At 48.6% G+C, this 15244-nt stretch overlaps 1 protein-coding gene across 2 annotated transcripts in view; it reads right to left on the reverse strand.

Annotated features, from left to right (window-relative positions):
• Window positions 1–1666: 1666 nt before the first annotated feature.
• The window catches only part of Ikbkb (inhibitor of nuclear factor kappa B kinase subunit beta), a 55461-nt gene continuing 41883 nt past the window's right edge, over window positions 1667–15244 (reverse strand). For both annotated transcript variants that reach the window (XM_028887792.2, XM_028887793.2), the window contains 9 exons: window positions 14969–15120; window positions 14746–14807; window positions 13104–13213; window positions 11809–11858; window positions 11616–11715; window positions 11270–11417; window positions 6515–6642; window positions 3909–3999; window positions 1667–2975 (listed from right to left, as the gene is read on the reverse strand). In XM_028887792.2, the coding sequence (XP_028743625.1) occupies window positions 2922–2975; window positions 3909–3999; window positions 6515–6642; window positions 11270–11417; window positions 11616–11715; window positions 11809–11858; window positions 13104–13213; window positions 14746–14807; window positions 14969–15120 (895 nt within the window). In that variant the 3' untranslated portion in view covers window positions 1667–2921. The remainder of the gene's footprint in view (window positions 2976–3908; window positions 4000–6514; window positions 6643–11269; window positions 11418–11615; window positions 11716–11808; window positions 11859–13103; window positions 13214–14745; window positions 14808–14968; window positions 15121–15244) is intronic.

The following is a 15244-nucleotide window of genomic DNA, read 5'->3' on the forward strand; positions in this document are numbered from 1 at the left end:
GGATATTTGAGCTGATATTGAGATGAAATTTTGGTCTCAGAATTGATGCTGCACTGGGTTAAGACTTTGGGAAGAAGTGGGTATATGTATAAAGTTTTGTTGGGGCTAGAGGTTAGACTGGGTTGACGGTGGCCCCGGAATATGCCTACACCCTAATTCACAGAACCTGTGAATGTCACCTCATATGGCAAAATGCATGACTACATTAACATCTTGAGAGGAGGTACTTAGCCTAGATTTTACAGACTGGCTCCAAACCAAATGACAGTTGTTCTTATAAATCATAAAAGGGCAAATCTGACAGAGGAAACTGCAGGGATGACTATCGGGGGTTGAGTGTGAAATGTCTTCCACAGCTCATATTTGAATATGGTCTCTATCTGGTGGTGCTGTTTGGGGGAGGTAGTGGAACTTTTGGGACAGGGTGCCTAGGTAAGGGCCAGAGAGATGGGGTTTGAGGGTCAGAGGTCATCTTCACTTCCCGCCCCCACCTCTCACCCTCTGCTATCTCAGCTAGGGGCCAATCCTTTGCCATGTCAGAATGTACCTTGAGCTATGAGAAAAGTAAGTGATCCAGTAAAAAGAGACACTATCACACGCTGAAGAGTATCTGGAGCCACCAAAAATAGGAAGAGGCCAGCAAAGGCTCTTTCCCCAAACCTTTAGGGGAAGTACAGTCTTGTTGACGTCTAGATTTCAATTTCTTGCCTTACACATTAAGAATAAATTCGTTTTAGCTATGTCGTTTGTTATATAGAGAATTTTTTTTTCCTTAGGGCCTTTTTTTGGTAGGAGTCCACTAGCAGGCTTAGAACAGGCCCCCAGGGAACTCACTATCAATGTCAGTCCTCAGATCCCTGCATAGTCTGCCTTCTGCTTTATTTATACACAATGTTTCAGGATTTTACCTGTTCTCAGAGGAAAATAAAATGTATCTATTTTATTGTGCTGGCTAGTTTTATGTCAACACAAGTAGAGTTAACTGAACATGGGGAACCTCAATTGAGAAAATGCCTCCATAAGATCGGCTGTAGGACATTTTATTAGTGATTGGTGGGGGAAGGCCCAACCCATTGTGGGTGGTACTACCCTTGGGCTGGTGGTCCTGGGTTCTATAAGAAAGCAGGCTGAGTAAGCCATGATGAGTAAGCCAGTAAGCAGTACCCCTCCATGGCCTCTGCATCAGCTCCTGCCTTCACATTCCTGTCCTGACTTCCTTTGATGATGAACTGTGAGGTAGAAGTACAAGCCAGATAATCTCTTTCCTCACCCACTTGCTTTTTGGTCAGAGTTTCATCGCAGCAATAGAAACACAAACTAAGACATTGGTCTTTTGGGGAAACAGAAGTAACCCTTGAATTTCACTTTGTCATAAATTATGATGGTCTGGCGACAAACTTTCCAAATCACTGCTTTGGGTTAAAGTCATTTTCTTACATAAAGTTTTCCTGTGACTCTTAATTGCTTATTAAACCACAGCTCTTAGCCCAACATTCATTCCCTCCCGAATCTGCTCTCCTCCCATCCTTCCTGGTCTTATTCCCACTGCGCCCTTTCCAGGGTTTCTAAAATCATGCTTTGACTCCGGTACTTCTGGATGTTAGTGAACACTGAGCGCACATGAGGGGCGGGGCTCTGTGGTCTAAATACATTACTCACGGATGCGTTTACATTAGCTAAAGCCAGCGTCTTTATTATAAGTTTTCAGATGGTTTACGAGTGGACAGTATGATTCTCTAAGAAGCAAATAAAATGTGAAGCCCCTTCTGAACACATGACCATTGGTGCTTCATGTTGTCCCTGTGGTGGCCCCTTGGACTTCCTCTGTTCCAGCTTTGTTTATTCTCTAACCAAATATACCTGTTTATGATAACCTGAGACTGTTTTGCTTTTATACATACATGCATGCATACACACACACACACACACACACACACACACACACACACATTTTGTTGAAATGGCTCACAATCTAGATATACGCTATTTAATTTTACAAAATTTTCTATGGTGTTGAATTTTGAACTCAAAAGAACTAGTGATGGTATATTGTAGAAATACACATTTGAGACTAGAATATATATATATCTCTGAGTAATGTTACAAAAATATAGAAACTATTTATAAAATACACCATTTTAATAATGCTGCTAGCTAACGTAAGAGGCAGCCACATCCCATCCCACACACACGCACACTTGTGCATGCACACACCTGACAGGTACGGAGGGGTGGGAGAGAGCCCTTCCGCAGAGCAGCAGATGGCGGAAGCCCTTCATCTTCCTTTCGTCTCCATGACAACGGATGCCAGGTGATCTTTGGGAGTCAGGAGAGGGCAGCTGCCTTTCCGTTCTGCCTGGCTCTGTAAGTGGCTCACTCTGTGGCTTAAAGGGCCAGGACAGCAGGGAGCTTGGCATCACCACAACTGAGTCAAAGGTCATTTGCCACAGCGACCAGCACAGGAAGCAGAAAGAATATTTACCAGCAGTGAGGTGAAAAGAAGAAAGTCGGGACCATCAAACTTATGATTACAAGTCCAAGAGAGGCTCGATTCAGATGAAGCCCGAGCTGTAAGGCGAGGAAGGATGGGCAGGGCAGGTCTCCCTCCCATCAGGGGTCCAAAGGGGACAAGTTGGCTGCTGTCTGGAAACACTCAAGATAGACATTTGCCATATGCCGCGTGTGGCAAACTACTCAGAGCTTTCTTCTTACAGGAGAGGAAGCAGCGAGGAAGCTTTGCTGCTGTGAATGCCTGTAACTGGCACTTCCTGTGCTTCTGGGGTAGAGGAGGTCCGGTGTGTAGACGGGGCCAGCAGAGTAGGCTGCCGAGGGCAAACATCACAGCCGCTGGGAGAGGGGCGCTGGAGACACCAGACCATCATCACATCCAGAGCCATGGCGCCAGTCCGTGGAAACCTCAGTCACAGGCTACCCCTTTCTTCATCCTCCATCTGTAACCAGCTCCAGTCTAGAGTCTGAAAGTTAACAGGCACATTAAGCATTCAGTGGCCTGGCCATCTTTCCTCTTCAGGAGGCAAGCAACACAATCTAGAAGTATGTTTAAACTTTATCAGCATCAGTCCTGGTACTACAGGGCACCTTTCAGCCAAGTGAGTTATATAGTCAAACGTGAGGCAGATTCCCTTCGGACTAGCTGAAGTTCCTGGAGCTCTGTGCCTATGGGACGTGGAGGTCATTTTAGTACTACCTACAGAGTGGAGAGTTCATTTACACCCTCACTGCAGGGAGATGGTACTCATCTCAGCTATCTGTTTCCATGCCAACCGGAGGAGGCTTCCCTTCTCTCTGGTCAAAGTGCAAGCACGTAGTGAGGTGGAAAGCAGCAGGAGTTAGGAAGGCTCACCACCGAGACCCGTGAGCAGTTAGAAATGACGGTGGGCAGCAGGTTCTTCCGATTCCCCCCAAGTTAGACGTGAACACAGTTAGTAACGACTGCAGTAGCAGAAAGGCCATTGGACAGCTGCTATCATTGACACCTTGTCTGAAAGTACCTGAATTGTGACTAGATTTTCTTCAGGTCAGTTTCCCCGACCCTAGTACTGCCTGTGGCTAAACCGTGAGTCCCTGAGCCATGAGGTTATGACAGGTTCCTCTTTTGTCAGGGAGGCCGGTACAGTGCCCATCACAAACAGATGGTCTGCAACAGTCCCAGAGACAGGGAAGGGGCTGCTGGGAACGCTGCTGCCACCTCATCGGGATTAAGTCTCATAAGGGTTAGGATAACGAAGGTACGTGGCGTTTCGATGCATGAAATAATTACAAAAGACTTAAAAATGTATGAGTCCCTGCCCAGCCAAGGCTGACACCAAGTCCCTTCTCCTCCTCCTCCCCTCTTTTGCTGCAGAAAGGAAGGGAGTGGACAAGCCGGGGTCCCCGAGGGTTGTTACCGTGAAGCTGTGGTCTTGCTCCTTCACGGTGTCCTGCAGCGTATTTTCTAGCCGGGTGCAGAGGGCGTGGGCTTCAGCCACCAGCTCCTCACTGAAGACAATGATCAGATCACCAGAACAAGGTTGTCAGGATCTTACCAGAGCTAACATCCTGCTTTAGAATATGCTAGAGAACTCTCATACTGTTCTAAAAACAATGTAGGAATGACTCGGGTCTTAATGAGCCACATTGCTGATCAGTGATTCCTTGTGTCCAGTTAAATACTTTACAGATGCTTAGATCCCATGAGAGACAGATAACACGGCTGAAAAGATGGAACAGGAAACAGATCTTCATATAATAAAAAAGCAAAAGACTTTTAAAATGGATTTGTTTTTATTTTATGTGCATAGACGTTTGCCTGCATGAATGAATGTTTGTGCACATTGTACATGCAGTGCCCATGGAGGCCAAAAGAGGCCATCGGATCCCCTGGGACTGGGGTTACAGATGGCTGTAAATTGCCATGTGGGTGCTAGGAACTGAACTTAGGTCCCCCACAACAGCAGCCAATGCTCTTACCTGTTGGGCGGTCTTAGCCACAGGACTTCTTTTTGATTTACATATAACTAAATTTCTTTCCAAAGTGCCAAAATCTAAAAATGTTTCCATCACCCGTGTTCTGAAGGTTTTTTTGGGTGGCCGGGGGCGGGGGTTGGGGTGGGGAAGAGTGTTGGGACTTGAATCCATGCTAGTCAAGTGCTCTCCACGGAGCTATAGCCCCAACTCAGCTTTTGAAATGGATAACGAGCTTCCACAGTGCAAAGTTCTGGGAAGGGACTACATCTAGACTCAGTTTTCTAGTCTTCGTGGCACAGGGGCAAACCAAACAAACCGTGTCCTTTTCCAACCACAGCCGTGTGACACAAAGATAAGACAGTCACCCCACCCCTGCTCGTACGCAGAGGCTAACCTTTCTGCACACTGGGGAGATCACTGGAGGAAACGGACCAAGAGACGGAGTCCCGGACCTCCCTTCTCCTTCACATGTGACCTTCGTGGGGGAGAGAAGCAGGAGTGCATCAATACGACTCCTAGCTAGGCTAAAGGCTCACGTCATCTCTGGAGATCTGAGAGGTCCAGGACCCAGTGTCTGACCTCCAGAAGCTTACAAGAGATGGGCGAGTTAATTAAGACTCCACAGGAACATACAATTAAATATCAAAGACTATACTCCCTGGGAGCAACAATGAGAGTCTTCAAAACAGCTTTATTGTCATCTAATTTGTTATAGAGTTTGCCTGTTCACATGGTAACAACCCTATGGCCTCGGTATCTGTAGAGCTTCACACTCATCACTATTGATATCTACTTACAGAAAGGTTTTTATCATCCCCCAAATAAACCGTATATCCATTACCAGTCAGTTCATCTCTCCCCACACTCACTGTGGGCCATCATCCACCTCTCCCTATACTGAAAGACTTACCAACGGGAACTGCTTTCAGAACCTGTAACGCAGGGGGCCCAGTATGCAGAAGAAATGAACAACAGTGAGTGCGAAGGCCCGGAAGCAGTGTGCCTTGCAGGGAGAAATCACAACTAAGGACACCTGAGGAAGGCGGGTCTGTCTGGTCAGTGAGCAAGTCTTTGTGCTCCAGTGTACAGCAGAACCGTCAGATCTGCTGGGTACCACCCCGATTCAGAGGGTCTCAGTGGGACCCTACAAACTATTGTTATTGCTGCTGCTGCTGCTTCAGGTTGGACTAGACTAAGCAAGCCATCTGTACGAGACAACAGGCTAACCCAAGAACCACACCGAGGCGTTCGCAAACGCTTTAAATAGTTGAGACCTGATCTAGAATGGAGAAGAAACCCACTGTGGTTACTGATCCAACAACCTGGTCAGAATGTCACCCCAGGTAAACAGAAGACTTGGCTGGAAGTTAAGAGGCAGGAAGCAAAAGAGAAGCTAAAAGCCTTGCCAGGGAGGGGCTCGAGTGTCCGCCAGGAGAAAAGAAGGTCTGTGAGATGGTTCAGCAGGTAAAGGCACCTGCGGCCAAGCCTCGTGACTTGAGTTCAATCCCCAGGACCCACACGGTGGAAGAAGGGAACCAGCGTTCATAAGCTGCCCTCTGACCTCGGCGGCAGTGTGCCTTTGCACACACTCCCACCCACAGAAATATATATAAAAATTTTAAAAAGGAAAAGAAAAGAAGGGCTGACTGGAGGATGAGGGAGGGACTGGGTGGGAATGGCAGCTTGGTCACTCTGGACGGAGGGGCCTGGGAGGGAGAAGGCCAGAGACTCAGGTGTGACGAGGAAGGCACACCGGAAGTGGGTTTTAAAGGACAATTAGCAGCCATGTACAACACGACTAACCATTTCAGCATTCTCGCTAAACAATTTGTCATCCAACTCTTGGACAGGGAAAGTAGTTAGCAAGAGACAAGGGACATCAGGAACAGAATTAAAAACCATGCCTGTGTCCCCAGGACCTGGCAAACACGGACAGAGAAGCACACCCAAGATCCTCAGGCGGGAGGAATTGGTGACGAGCATGGACATCCACCCTCTCCCCGCGTGCCCTTGAACATTACGCTTGGCACTGTGAAGCATGGCTTACCTTTTCTTGGCGGAGTCAGGTAAGCTGTCACAGGCACTGGACGGCTGGGACATTAGCTGGCCCGGGTGACTAAGCCGAGACACATTCATGCTATCCGGGCTTCCACTGACTGGACCTCGAACTTTGCTCTGCATGACAATTAAAAAAGATAATCAACAAAATTATGGAGTCAGTGGGCTGGGGAGATAGCTCGGTGGCTATTCGGGCCCTTGTAGAGGACTGAGTTTGGTTCCCAGCACCCACACGGGGTGGCTCACGAATGCTTCTAACTCCAGTCCCAGGGGCAGGCACCCAATGCCTCTGGCCTCTCAGACATCTGCACTCCTGTGCATGTACTCACACGCAGACATATGCACACAATTTAAAATAAGTCTAAAAGAAGAGGAAGGAGCCGGGCAGTGGTGGTGCACGCATTTAATCCCAGCACTCAGGAGGCAGAGGCAGGCGGATCTCGGAGTTCGAGGTCAGCCTGGTCTACAGAGCGAGTTCCAGTTGAGCCTCTGGCTCTCCTTGGCTGGGTTACCTCATACACTTTTTGCTGTCCCTGCTCTTCCCACTGAGACCCTCTTCTGTAGGGCCCTACAGCTTCTTCTTCTTTTGCCAGAAGCTGTAGGGCCCTAACCTCAGCCCTCAGGTTGGAGTTCCTTTCTGGCTCAGTCCCCTCCCCTCTGGCTAACCGCCAAGGTCCACCCTCAACACGCCTTTTACATCAGCAGCTCTGTGCTGTTTGTTCTTCACCCATCTGCTGCGTCACCGGTGGAGACACACAGATACCTGCTTCCATTTCTACCCTAGGCATGCAAGCTTGGAAGGTCATTCCATACAGACCGGCTCCCACAGCTGGGGTAGCCTACTCCCCACAGGAACGCCTCGACTCTTCTCACCAAAATGCCTTTGTCTCTTCGTGCTGAGATTTGACAGTGCCTCATTCTGTCACTAGCTACCATGTGAGTGATTTCTCCTGAAGTGACGTCATTAGGAAGGGAAAGACGCCCCCTTCAGTGTTTTCTCCACCCTCTAAGAATAGGGGGTGTCCCCCATACGGCAGTATTACCCCTGTCCAGTCTTACCCTCGATGGAACACTACAGCCACTGCTCCAAGCCACTTTTACTGTCTGGACAGCACACACCCTTCTGGAATGTGCTCACCACGCATAACTCCAGGAGCCTTTCTGGTTGTTCCCTCACTTCTAAGAGAGCTGGCGTTCCTGCCCTGAATTCACATGCCACTACTCCCGTACACTTCAGGGTTCTACACTTCTTTACTCAGTCTAGAGTGCTCTCTCTCAAGTCCTCATCTGCGACGCTCACCAGATGACAGAGGACGCCACACTCAGCTCCCCGCGTACCTCTGCTTTCACACTGGACACTCAATGAACGCCGGCGGCAGAGCAAGGCGGCATGTATTATCTCAGATCCCCCTTCCCCCCCTTTCTTACAGGGGGAAATAGCCCCCGGCTCCCACCCTCAGGAAAATCTGCCAGTGGTGCTCCTGATTCTGACTCCCCTCAGTTCTCAGAGGTGACCATGAACTGTTTCCTGCCGCTGGGGATCTCCCCGTACACCGGCTCCTCCCTTGTCCTATAGAGATGCTCCAGTCAAGAGTTTTTACAAAGGGGCTGGAGAGATGGCTCAGTGGTTAAGAGCACTGACTGCTCTTCCAGAGGTCCTGGGTTCAATTCTCAGTGTCCACATGGCAGCTCACAACTGTCTGTAACTGCAGTTCCAGGGCTCCTGAGACCCTCACACAGACATACATGCAGGCAAAACACCAATGAACATAAAAAAACCAAAACAAAACAAAAACACCCCATCATTTTGTATCTTGCTTCTATAATAAGCCACCTCCTTTTTTCCCCCCTTTTGGGTTGGTTTGCCCTCTGAGGCAGGGTCTTACTATGTCATCCAAGCTAACCGTGAACTTCCTGCTCCAGACTTCCCTGTGCTGGGATCACAGGTGTGTGCCACCACGCTAGGTTCTCTCTTTGCTCTTGAAGCTACTAATGACTGACTTTCTTTTGGCATCGTCTCTTTCCTCTTGGTATCTTTTCGACAACAGGTCCCTCTCCCAGCAGCTCCCAGATACCAAGACATTCTATTACTGGCTCTTCCCCCCTTTGCCAGATTTTCTTTGTCTTACTTTTTCTCCCTTAGTAGTACCATAGCTGCGTTACAATAGTGTATACATGTTCACAAGTGTGTGTATGTGTGTGTGTGTGTGTGTGAGAGAGAGAGAGAGAGAGAGAGACAGACAGACAGACACAGACTGAGAGGGAACAAGCAAGTTCACATCTTGGAATAAATCTAACCCAGACAGTGAAAACTTTTAAATAAATTGAAGAAACTTGGAAAATGGAAAGACCCCTGCATGCTCACAGTTTGGTAGATAATTTTGAAAATAGCTATATTACCAAAATCACTTATAAAAAAAAGAGAAATAGAAAAAACAATAAAAAAAAAAGAGAAATAGAAAAACCAATCTCCAACTCATATAGAGGCACAAAGAACCCCAATTAGCAGGAAAAGTCCTGAGCAAAATAAGCAATGCTGGAGTTACCACACACTTCATTTCAGGTTCCCCAGGAGAAGCAGCACGGGACCAGCACAAAAACAGACTCACCGGCCAACAGGACAGACAGAGCGCTGGCATAAATCCACCCGGCTCCAGACAGCTGCTCCATGACAAAGATGCCAAGAACAGTCAGGGAGGAAAGGCAGTCTCTTCCACAAGCGGTACTGGGAGAACTAGATGTCTGTACATAAAAATAAGACGGGTCCCTACCTCCTTCTGCACACACACACACAAAGCAACTCCAAAAGATCAAAAGCCTTAAGGTTTGAAATGATTAGAGGCAAGTATAAGGAAAATATTTCACAGGCACAGGCAAGGATTTTTTTTTTTTTCAAAGAACTCCAAGTGCTCAGGAAATAACAGCACGGATTGGGTGTATGGCATTGCATGAAACTAGAAAACTTCAGCACAGCTAAAGAAACACAACTCATCTGACAGGTAATTAATATCTAGAATATATAAAACTGAAGACCAAGAAATCCACAATCCAATGGGCTAATGAAATAAACAGTTCTCTCAAAAGAGAAAATACAAATGGCCAATAAACGCAGGAAGAAATGTTCAACATTACTAGCTATTAGGACAATCACATTAAAACTACTTTGAGATTCCAGTTATCCTAGTTAACAATGGCAGCCGTCAAGAAAACAAGAAGGTAGCAAATGCTGGCAAGGATATGTACAGAGGGAACATTTATACTCTGCTGGTGGGAATATGCAATGGCTACTATGGAAATCAGTATAGAGGTTCCTCAAAGAAAGCATGGTAGACCTACCATAAGAGCCAGTACACTGCAACTCCTCAGCATTTAGCTGACGGACTCCCAATGAACACACTAAAGAGACTTACACAACAGCTTTATAGTACTAGTCACAATAACTAAGTTACGGAAACAACTTAGGTTTCCAGCAACAGAAATGGACAAAGAAAACGTCGTACATTGACACAGTGGAATTTATCACAGCCACAAAGAATGGAATTATGTTTGCAGAAAAATGGGGCTGGAGACAATCTTATGAAGCAAATTAAGTCATTAGAAAGACAAGTATCACATGTTTTCTCTCGTTTGTGGAGCCCAGAGTTGTCTAAAATATCTACGCATGACATAAAGCAGAAGAGAATGAAGGAAATAAGAGGGTGAGTGAAAATGGAAGACTGGTGGACTACGAAGGAGGAATACATGGTCACAGCACATTAGATCTTTGTATGCAAATGTCTCCATGAAACCCAATTGTTACGTACGACGACTAGACACGAACTGAACATTAAAAAGGAAAAGGTGTGCAGAAGGAGGTCTGGGCTACAGTCGGACAGCAGCACAGACCAGGGTGAGGGCCAACCAGTGCTGAGCAAGAGATGCCCATGTTCTGAGTCCCGGAACCTGCAAATGTGGCCTTCCAGATATGATTACGGCCCGAGATCACCAGGAGTTTCAAATTCAGGGACACCTCTCTTCATCTGGCCCCTAACACCTTGACAGGCTTCATAGCTTAGGCTGGCCTGAACTCACCATCCTCCTGTCTCAACAAGTGCTAGGATTATAGGTGTGCAACGTGTGTGTGTGTGTGTGTGTGTGTGTGTGTGTGTGTGTGTGTGTTGCTAGGGACTGAATCTGGGGCCTTATGCATGAGGCAATCATCTTTCTGCTGAGCTTCATTCCTGTTTTTGAATGTGTTTTTGTAAGAGACATTCAGATGAGAAACACTGATGTCACCTGAGGACACAGACACAAGGCCTGAGTCACTAAAGCGGGGGATGGGGAGGGGTGAAGAGAGGTGGGGAGGGATGGGGCGTGGGTGGCTCTGCCCTTTTTTTGTTTTTGTTTTTTTGTTTTTTTGAGACAGGGTTTCTCTGTGTAGCCCTGGCTGTCCTCAAACTCAGAGATCCGCCTGCCTCTGCCTCCCGAGTGCTGGGATTGAGGGCGGGCGCCACCACTGCCCAGCGACAGCTGGATTCTTAACTTCCGGCCTCTGAAGCTCTGAGAGAGCGATGTCTGCTGTTTGAAGCCCCTCTACTTGTGGTAATGACGACCACATGGGGAAATAAAAACACCTCTCACATAAACCTTCCCCTCAGGAAGCCTCCCTGCCCACTGTCTCGCAGGGCTGAGGGGCAGGCGCCTCCTCGGAGGGCAGTGGCACACACGGGAGGAGACCTGGGAGGATGGAGCATGGGGCACTCACACAGGCGATCTTCAGCAGGTTCCAGAGCTCCTTCTGCCGCTTCTCCTGCAGCCGGGCTACGGTCTTCTCGTCGTCGTTCATGAGGCTCACCACCTCTTCGACCTTGGGCAGCAGCTCCAGCGCCTTCTGCTTACAGACCACGGTTTTACTGTAAAGAATAAATGAGCCACACTCCCTGAGCTCTGGGCTGGCACGGCGTTGCTCCCGACTATCATGGACCCTATCAGCAACCGTAGATTGTTTCTTCTGCTGTGTAGGCGGACCAGAGCAGGAGCACCCATCTGACTGACCCTGGGCTTTGCTGTGACTCCGCATCCCGTCCTGGGGCAGCAGAGGGAGCGCCTACCTGAGCTGTGTGTAAATCACTCGCACTTTCTTCTCGAAGCTTTGGATCGCCTGAAGTAGCAGCCGGACCATTTCCTGACTGTCACCGTCTGTCCTCTGGTCTGCGGAGGAGAGTGGCATAGTTCTCCCCCTGGCCTCCGGGGTAGACCAGTGTCTCAAGGACAAGACAAAGGGCCAGCGCCACATCCACCTACCTCTTGGCTTCTCCCTTAGTCTTCTATAAAGCTCCCTCGCTTGCTCCTCTCTGGAAGAGAGAAAAGGCCCATCCACGACATTTAAAGAACTAGTCTGCTAATTCTTACCAGCAGAACCGCTGCTTTTCAGACAGCTGGTCACATGTTCTCAGTGGGAAAAAGCCTGCCAGTTTGGGTACTGTTCATAAAACCCAAATGCCCCAAACAAGAGCGAACTTAAGGATTACATTCCTTCTCTGCTTGGCTACAAGAGCGATTCAAGGTGCCGTGTTTGGACCTAAGAAAATACTTGCCCTCAAAAACGTTAGGTCCAAAGCTAGACATAGACTGCTATCTCTGCCTTTGATACAGGCAAGAGCGTCAGAAGGCCAGTCGACCCTGGGAGGATGGAGCAAGGGTCACTGACACACCTAGCCTGTGCACTCTGGAAGCTGGAGTAGCAGTGTTTCCGTGAACTTGAGGCCAGGCTTGGCCATCTAGCAAGTGCCAGGTCGGCCAATGCTATATAGTGATACTCTGTTTTGAGAAGGGGGTGGGGGGAACACACAGGACAGGACGGGACGGGGACGGGACAGAGACAGAGAGGAGATTCGTATTTGGAAACTTGAAGAAAATAAAGGGTTAAAAAATAAGACAGAGTGGGAACAAATAGTTCTTTCTTTTCAGATTTCTCACCCTAAGAATTCTAGTAAGAGCTCAGGGGACACTGATCACTCCAGGTGACAGAGCCCTTGACAAGCTGACCCCCTGCCTGGAAGGAACCCTTCGGTCAGCACAGGGCTGCATGCTGGGTGTTCCAGGTAGGGTGGGTCTGTGAGGATGCCTGGACCTCTCTTGGACACTCTGCAAAACTTCTGGACTCAGCAGGCTCCTCCCTCTGTTCTACTTCCTGCTCTGGGAGCCACACCTAGACAAGGGTGGGCTGGATGAGCGGGGATGTCTGCTGCCATGGGAAATCTGTGCGTGCGTGCGTGCGTGCGTGCGTGCGTGCGTGCGTGCGTGCGTGAGTGCGTGTATTCCACAGCCTTTAAAGGTTATTGCTTCTGAAATGTGTGGTTTGAACGGCTCCTTACACACTGTGAGGTCACTTTTCCTTGTCATTTGACAGACCTGAATGCCAAGGTGCAGAGTGACAGCCATTTATCTTGGCTGATCCCAGGGAACGTGCCAAGGTGATACATCAGGATACATGCCCCACAGAAGGAACCTCCTGAGGCCATCCTAACACATCAGAAACTCTACAGGGGGTCAGTGTGTCCTGGGGAACAGTGCAGTCCCTCCCTGGTGGTACTCACAGGTCATCCAGAGTGCCCCCCTGCTTCCGACCCATCGGGCTCCTCTGTAAGTCCACAATATCAGTCTGCAGGGCCATCATCTTCTCTACCAGATGCTTCACGTCGTCATCCTGATGGAAAAGCTGCGCTCATGCCAACTGATGTGAAAAGGGCATCCTGACGTGAGCGATGTGCTGGGGCCGGCTGGGGGGACCCTCCTACCCCACAGGAGACCCTCCTACCCCACAGGAGACTTTCAATTGCTTGGCTAGAATGTGGGCTGAGAAGTGTGTACAGTCTCAAGTTGGATCTCATGTCTACCTCTGTCGAGCTGTGGGACCCTCAGTAGTCACTTAACTGTAAGCCACAGCTTCCTTCCACAAAACCACCTCTAATTGGGCTTAACTGCAGGGTTATAAACGAGAGTAAGCGCACATCTGGCAGAGAAGATGCCCAATGCACAGCACTTCGTCTTCTCTTACTGGGTCTACCCGAAAGCAGGTGCTGTAGCCGAGTGTCAAGTTGGCGAGGAAGACACACACTTCTTCAGGATCAGACAAGGTTTTTAAGATTTATTTCTGCCTGTGTGCATGCCGGCATGTGTGTGCCGTGGTGCCTCTGTGTGCGCAGGTCAGGGGACACTTTCAGGAGTGGGCTCTCTCATTCTGCTGTTGGTGCTGACACATTGTGTACTCCAGGCTAACAGCTGGCCTGTGAGCTTCCAGGCAGTTCTCTGGTCTCTGCCTGTCAGATTGCTGTAGCAGTACGGAGATTACAGATGTGTGCTATTACCAGCTGCTTAAAAAGTGGGTTCTAGACATCAAACTCAAGTCAGGGGGCTTACTGCAGCAGCAAGCACCTACCCACTGAGCCATTCTGCTGGCCTCGTCTCCACATACCTGTAAGTGTGCATTAACCCATTAGGTCTCACTTAGAAAGTCAGGCACTTAGTCACACAGGCCAAGTCCCTGTCCAGGGCACAGGAAATGAAGACAGGAAAAGCTTTGGCATGTAGGGTCTTGGATCTGTGCACGATGCACCAAGTTACACTTACTCTCTGACCTTGTGGAAAGGGGTTTATCTAATGTACACTCTCCTGAGAGTTTCTGCCTCAACCCTTTCTTCTTTACAGATTTCATGTTCCAACGAATTCAAGCAGAAACCTTTGTGAAGAGGGAATATGGATCTCCCATCCAAAGCCCATTTTTATTTTATTTATTTTGGTTTTTTGAGACAGGGTCTCTCTGTGTAGTTTTGGTGCCTGTCCTGGATCTCGCTTTGTAGACCAAGCTGGCCTCGAACTCACAGAGATCCGCTTAGCTCTGCCTCCCGAGTGCTGGGATTAAAGGCGTGCACCACCGCTGCCCGGCCAAAGCCCATTTTAATAGCAGGTGGCCTTGGCTTTCCCAAGGGCATCTGACAATTTGCTTGTTTCCTAAATCTGGACACACTCTGCCCAGCTCTCAAGTCTGGTCCCAGCCGGGCTCCCTGAGGCTACTACTCTTGTCCCCTTCCAGCAAATCTGGCTGAGGTCAAAGGATGTGGTGAGGAAACCTTCAGTTTTGACAAAGCAGCTCAAACCAGTATTGGATAAGAAAGTGGAAAATTGTAGAACAAAGCTCCAGCCACAGCACAAAACAGAACCCTAGGATGGGTCTCCTACCCGCCCACACAGCTCCACAGCCTGCTCCATTTCCTTCCAGGCCAGCAGCAGTTTTTCTGATGCTGGAAAAAAAAAAATGAAAGGGGGAAAAATATGAAAAAAAAATCATAAAACCAAAACAGAAGTTAAAAACTGAACTCTGAGAGGACAGAGAAACTTCAGGATGAAAGCAGCAGAAGGGAGGAGGGAGTGTTTCCAGCTCCCCGCAGAGCACACTACTCACTGATCCCAAACTCAGTCTGCTCTTTGTACTTCTCCAGGTCGATCTGGATGCTGGTTTTAAAGAAATCCAACTTGGCCTTGAGCTGCTGCGCCATGGAGGCCATGGCGTTCTTCATCTTGGAAAGGCAGCTGTTGTTCCGAAGGAGATTCATCCTGCAGGTATAGTAAGAAACAGAAACAGAACCTTGGGACACACTTGGCATCTAAGGATACTTTCTGTATAGTAACAAAACCCCCTGCCAAGAGAGGCCCGGCTGTAATCACTAGCAGTCACCGC

This window comes from Peromyscus leucopus, chromosome 17, assembly GCF_004664715.2.
Source record: "Peromyscus leucopus breed LL Stock chromosome 17, UCI_PerLeu_2.1, whole genome shotgun sequence".
NCBI classification, from domain to species: Eukaryota; Metazoa; Chordata; class Mammalia; order Rodentia; family Cricetidae; genus Peromyscus; species Peromyscus leucopus.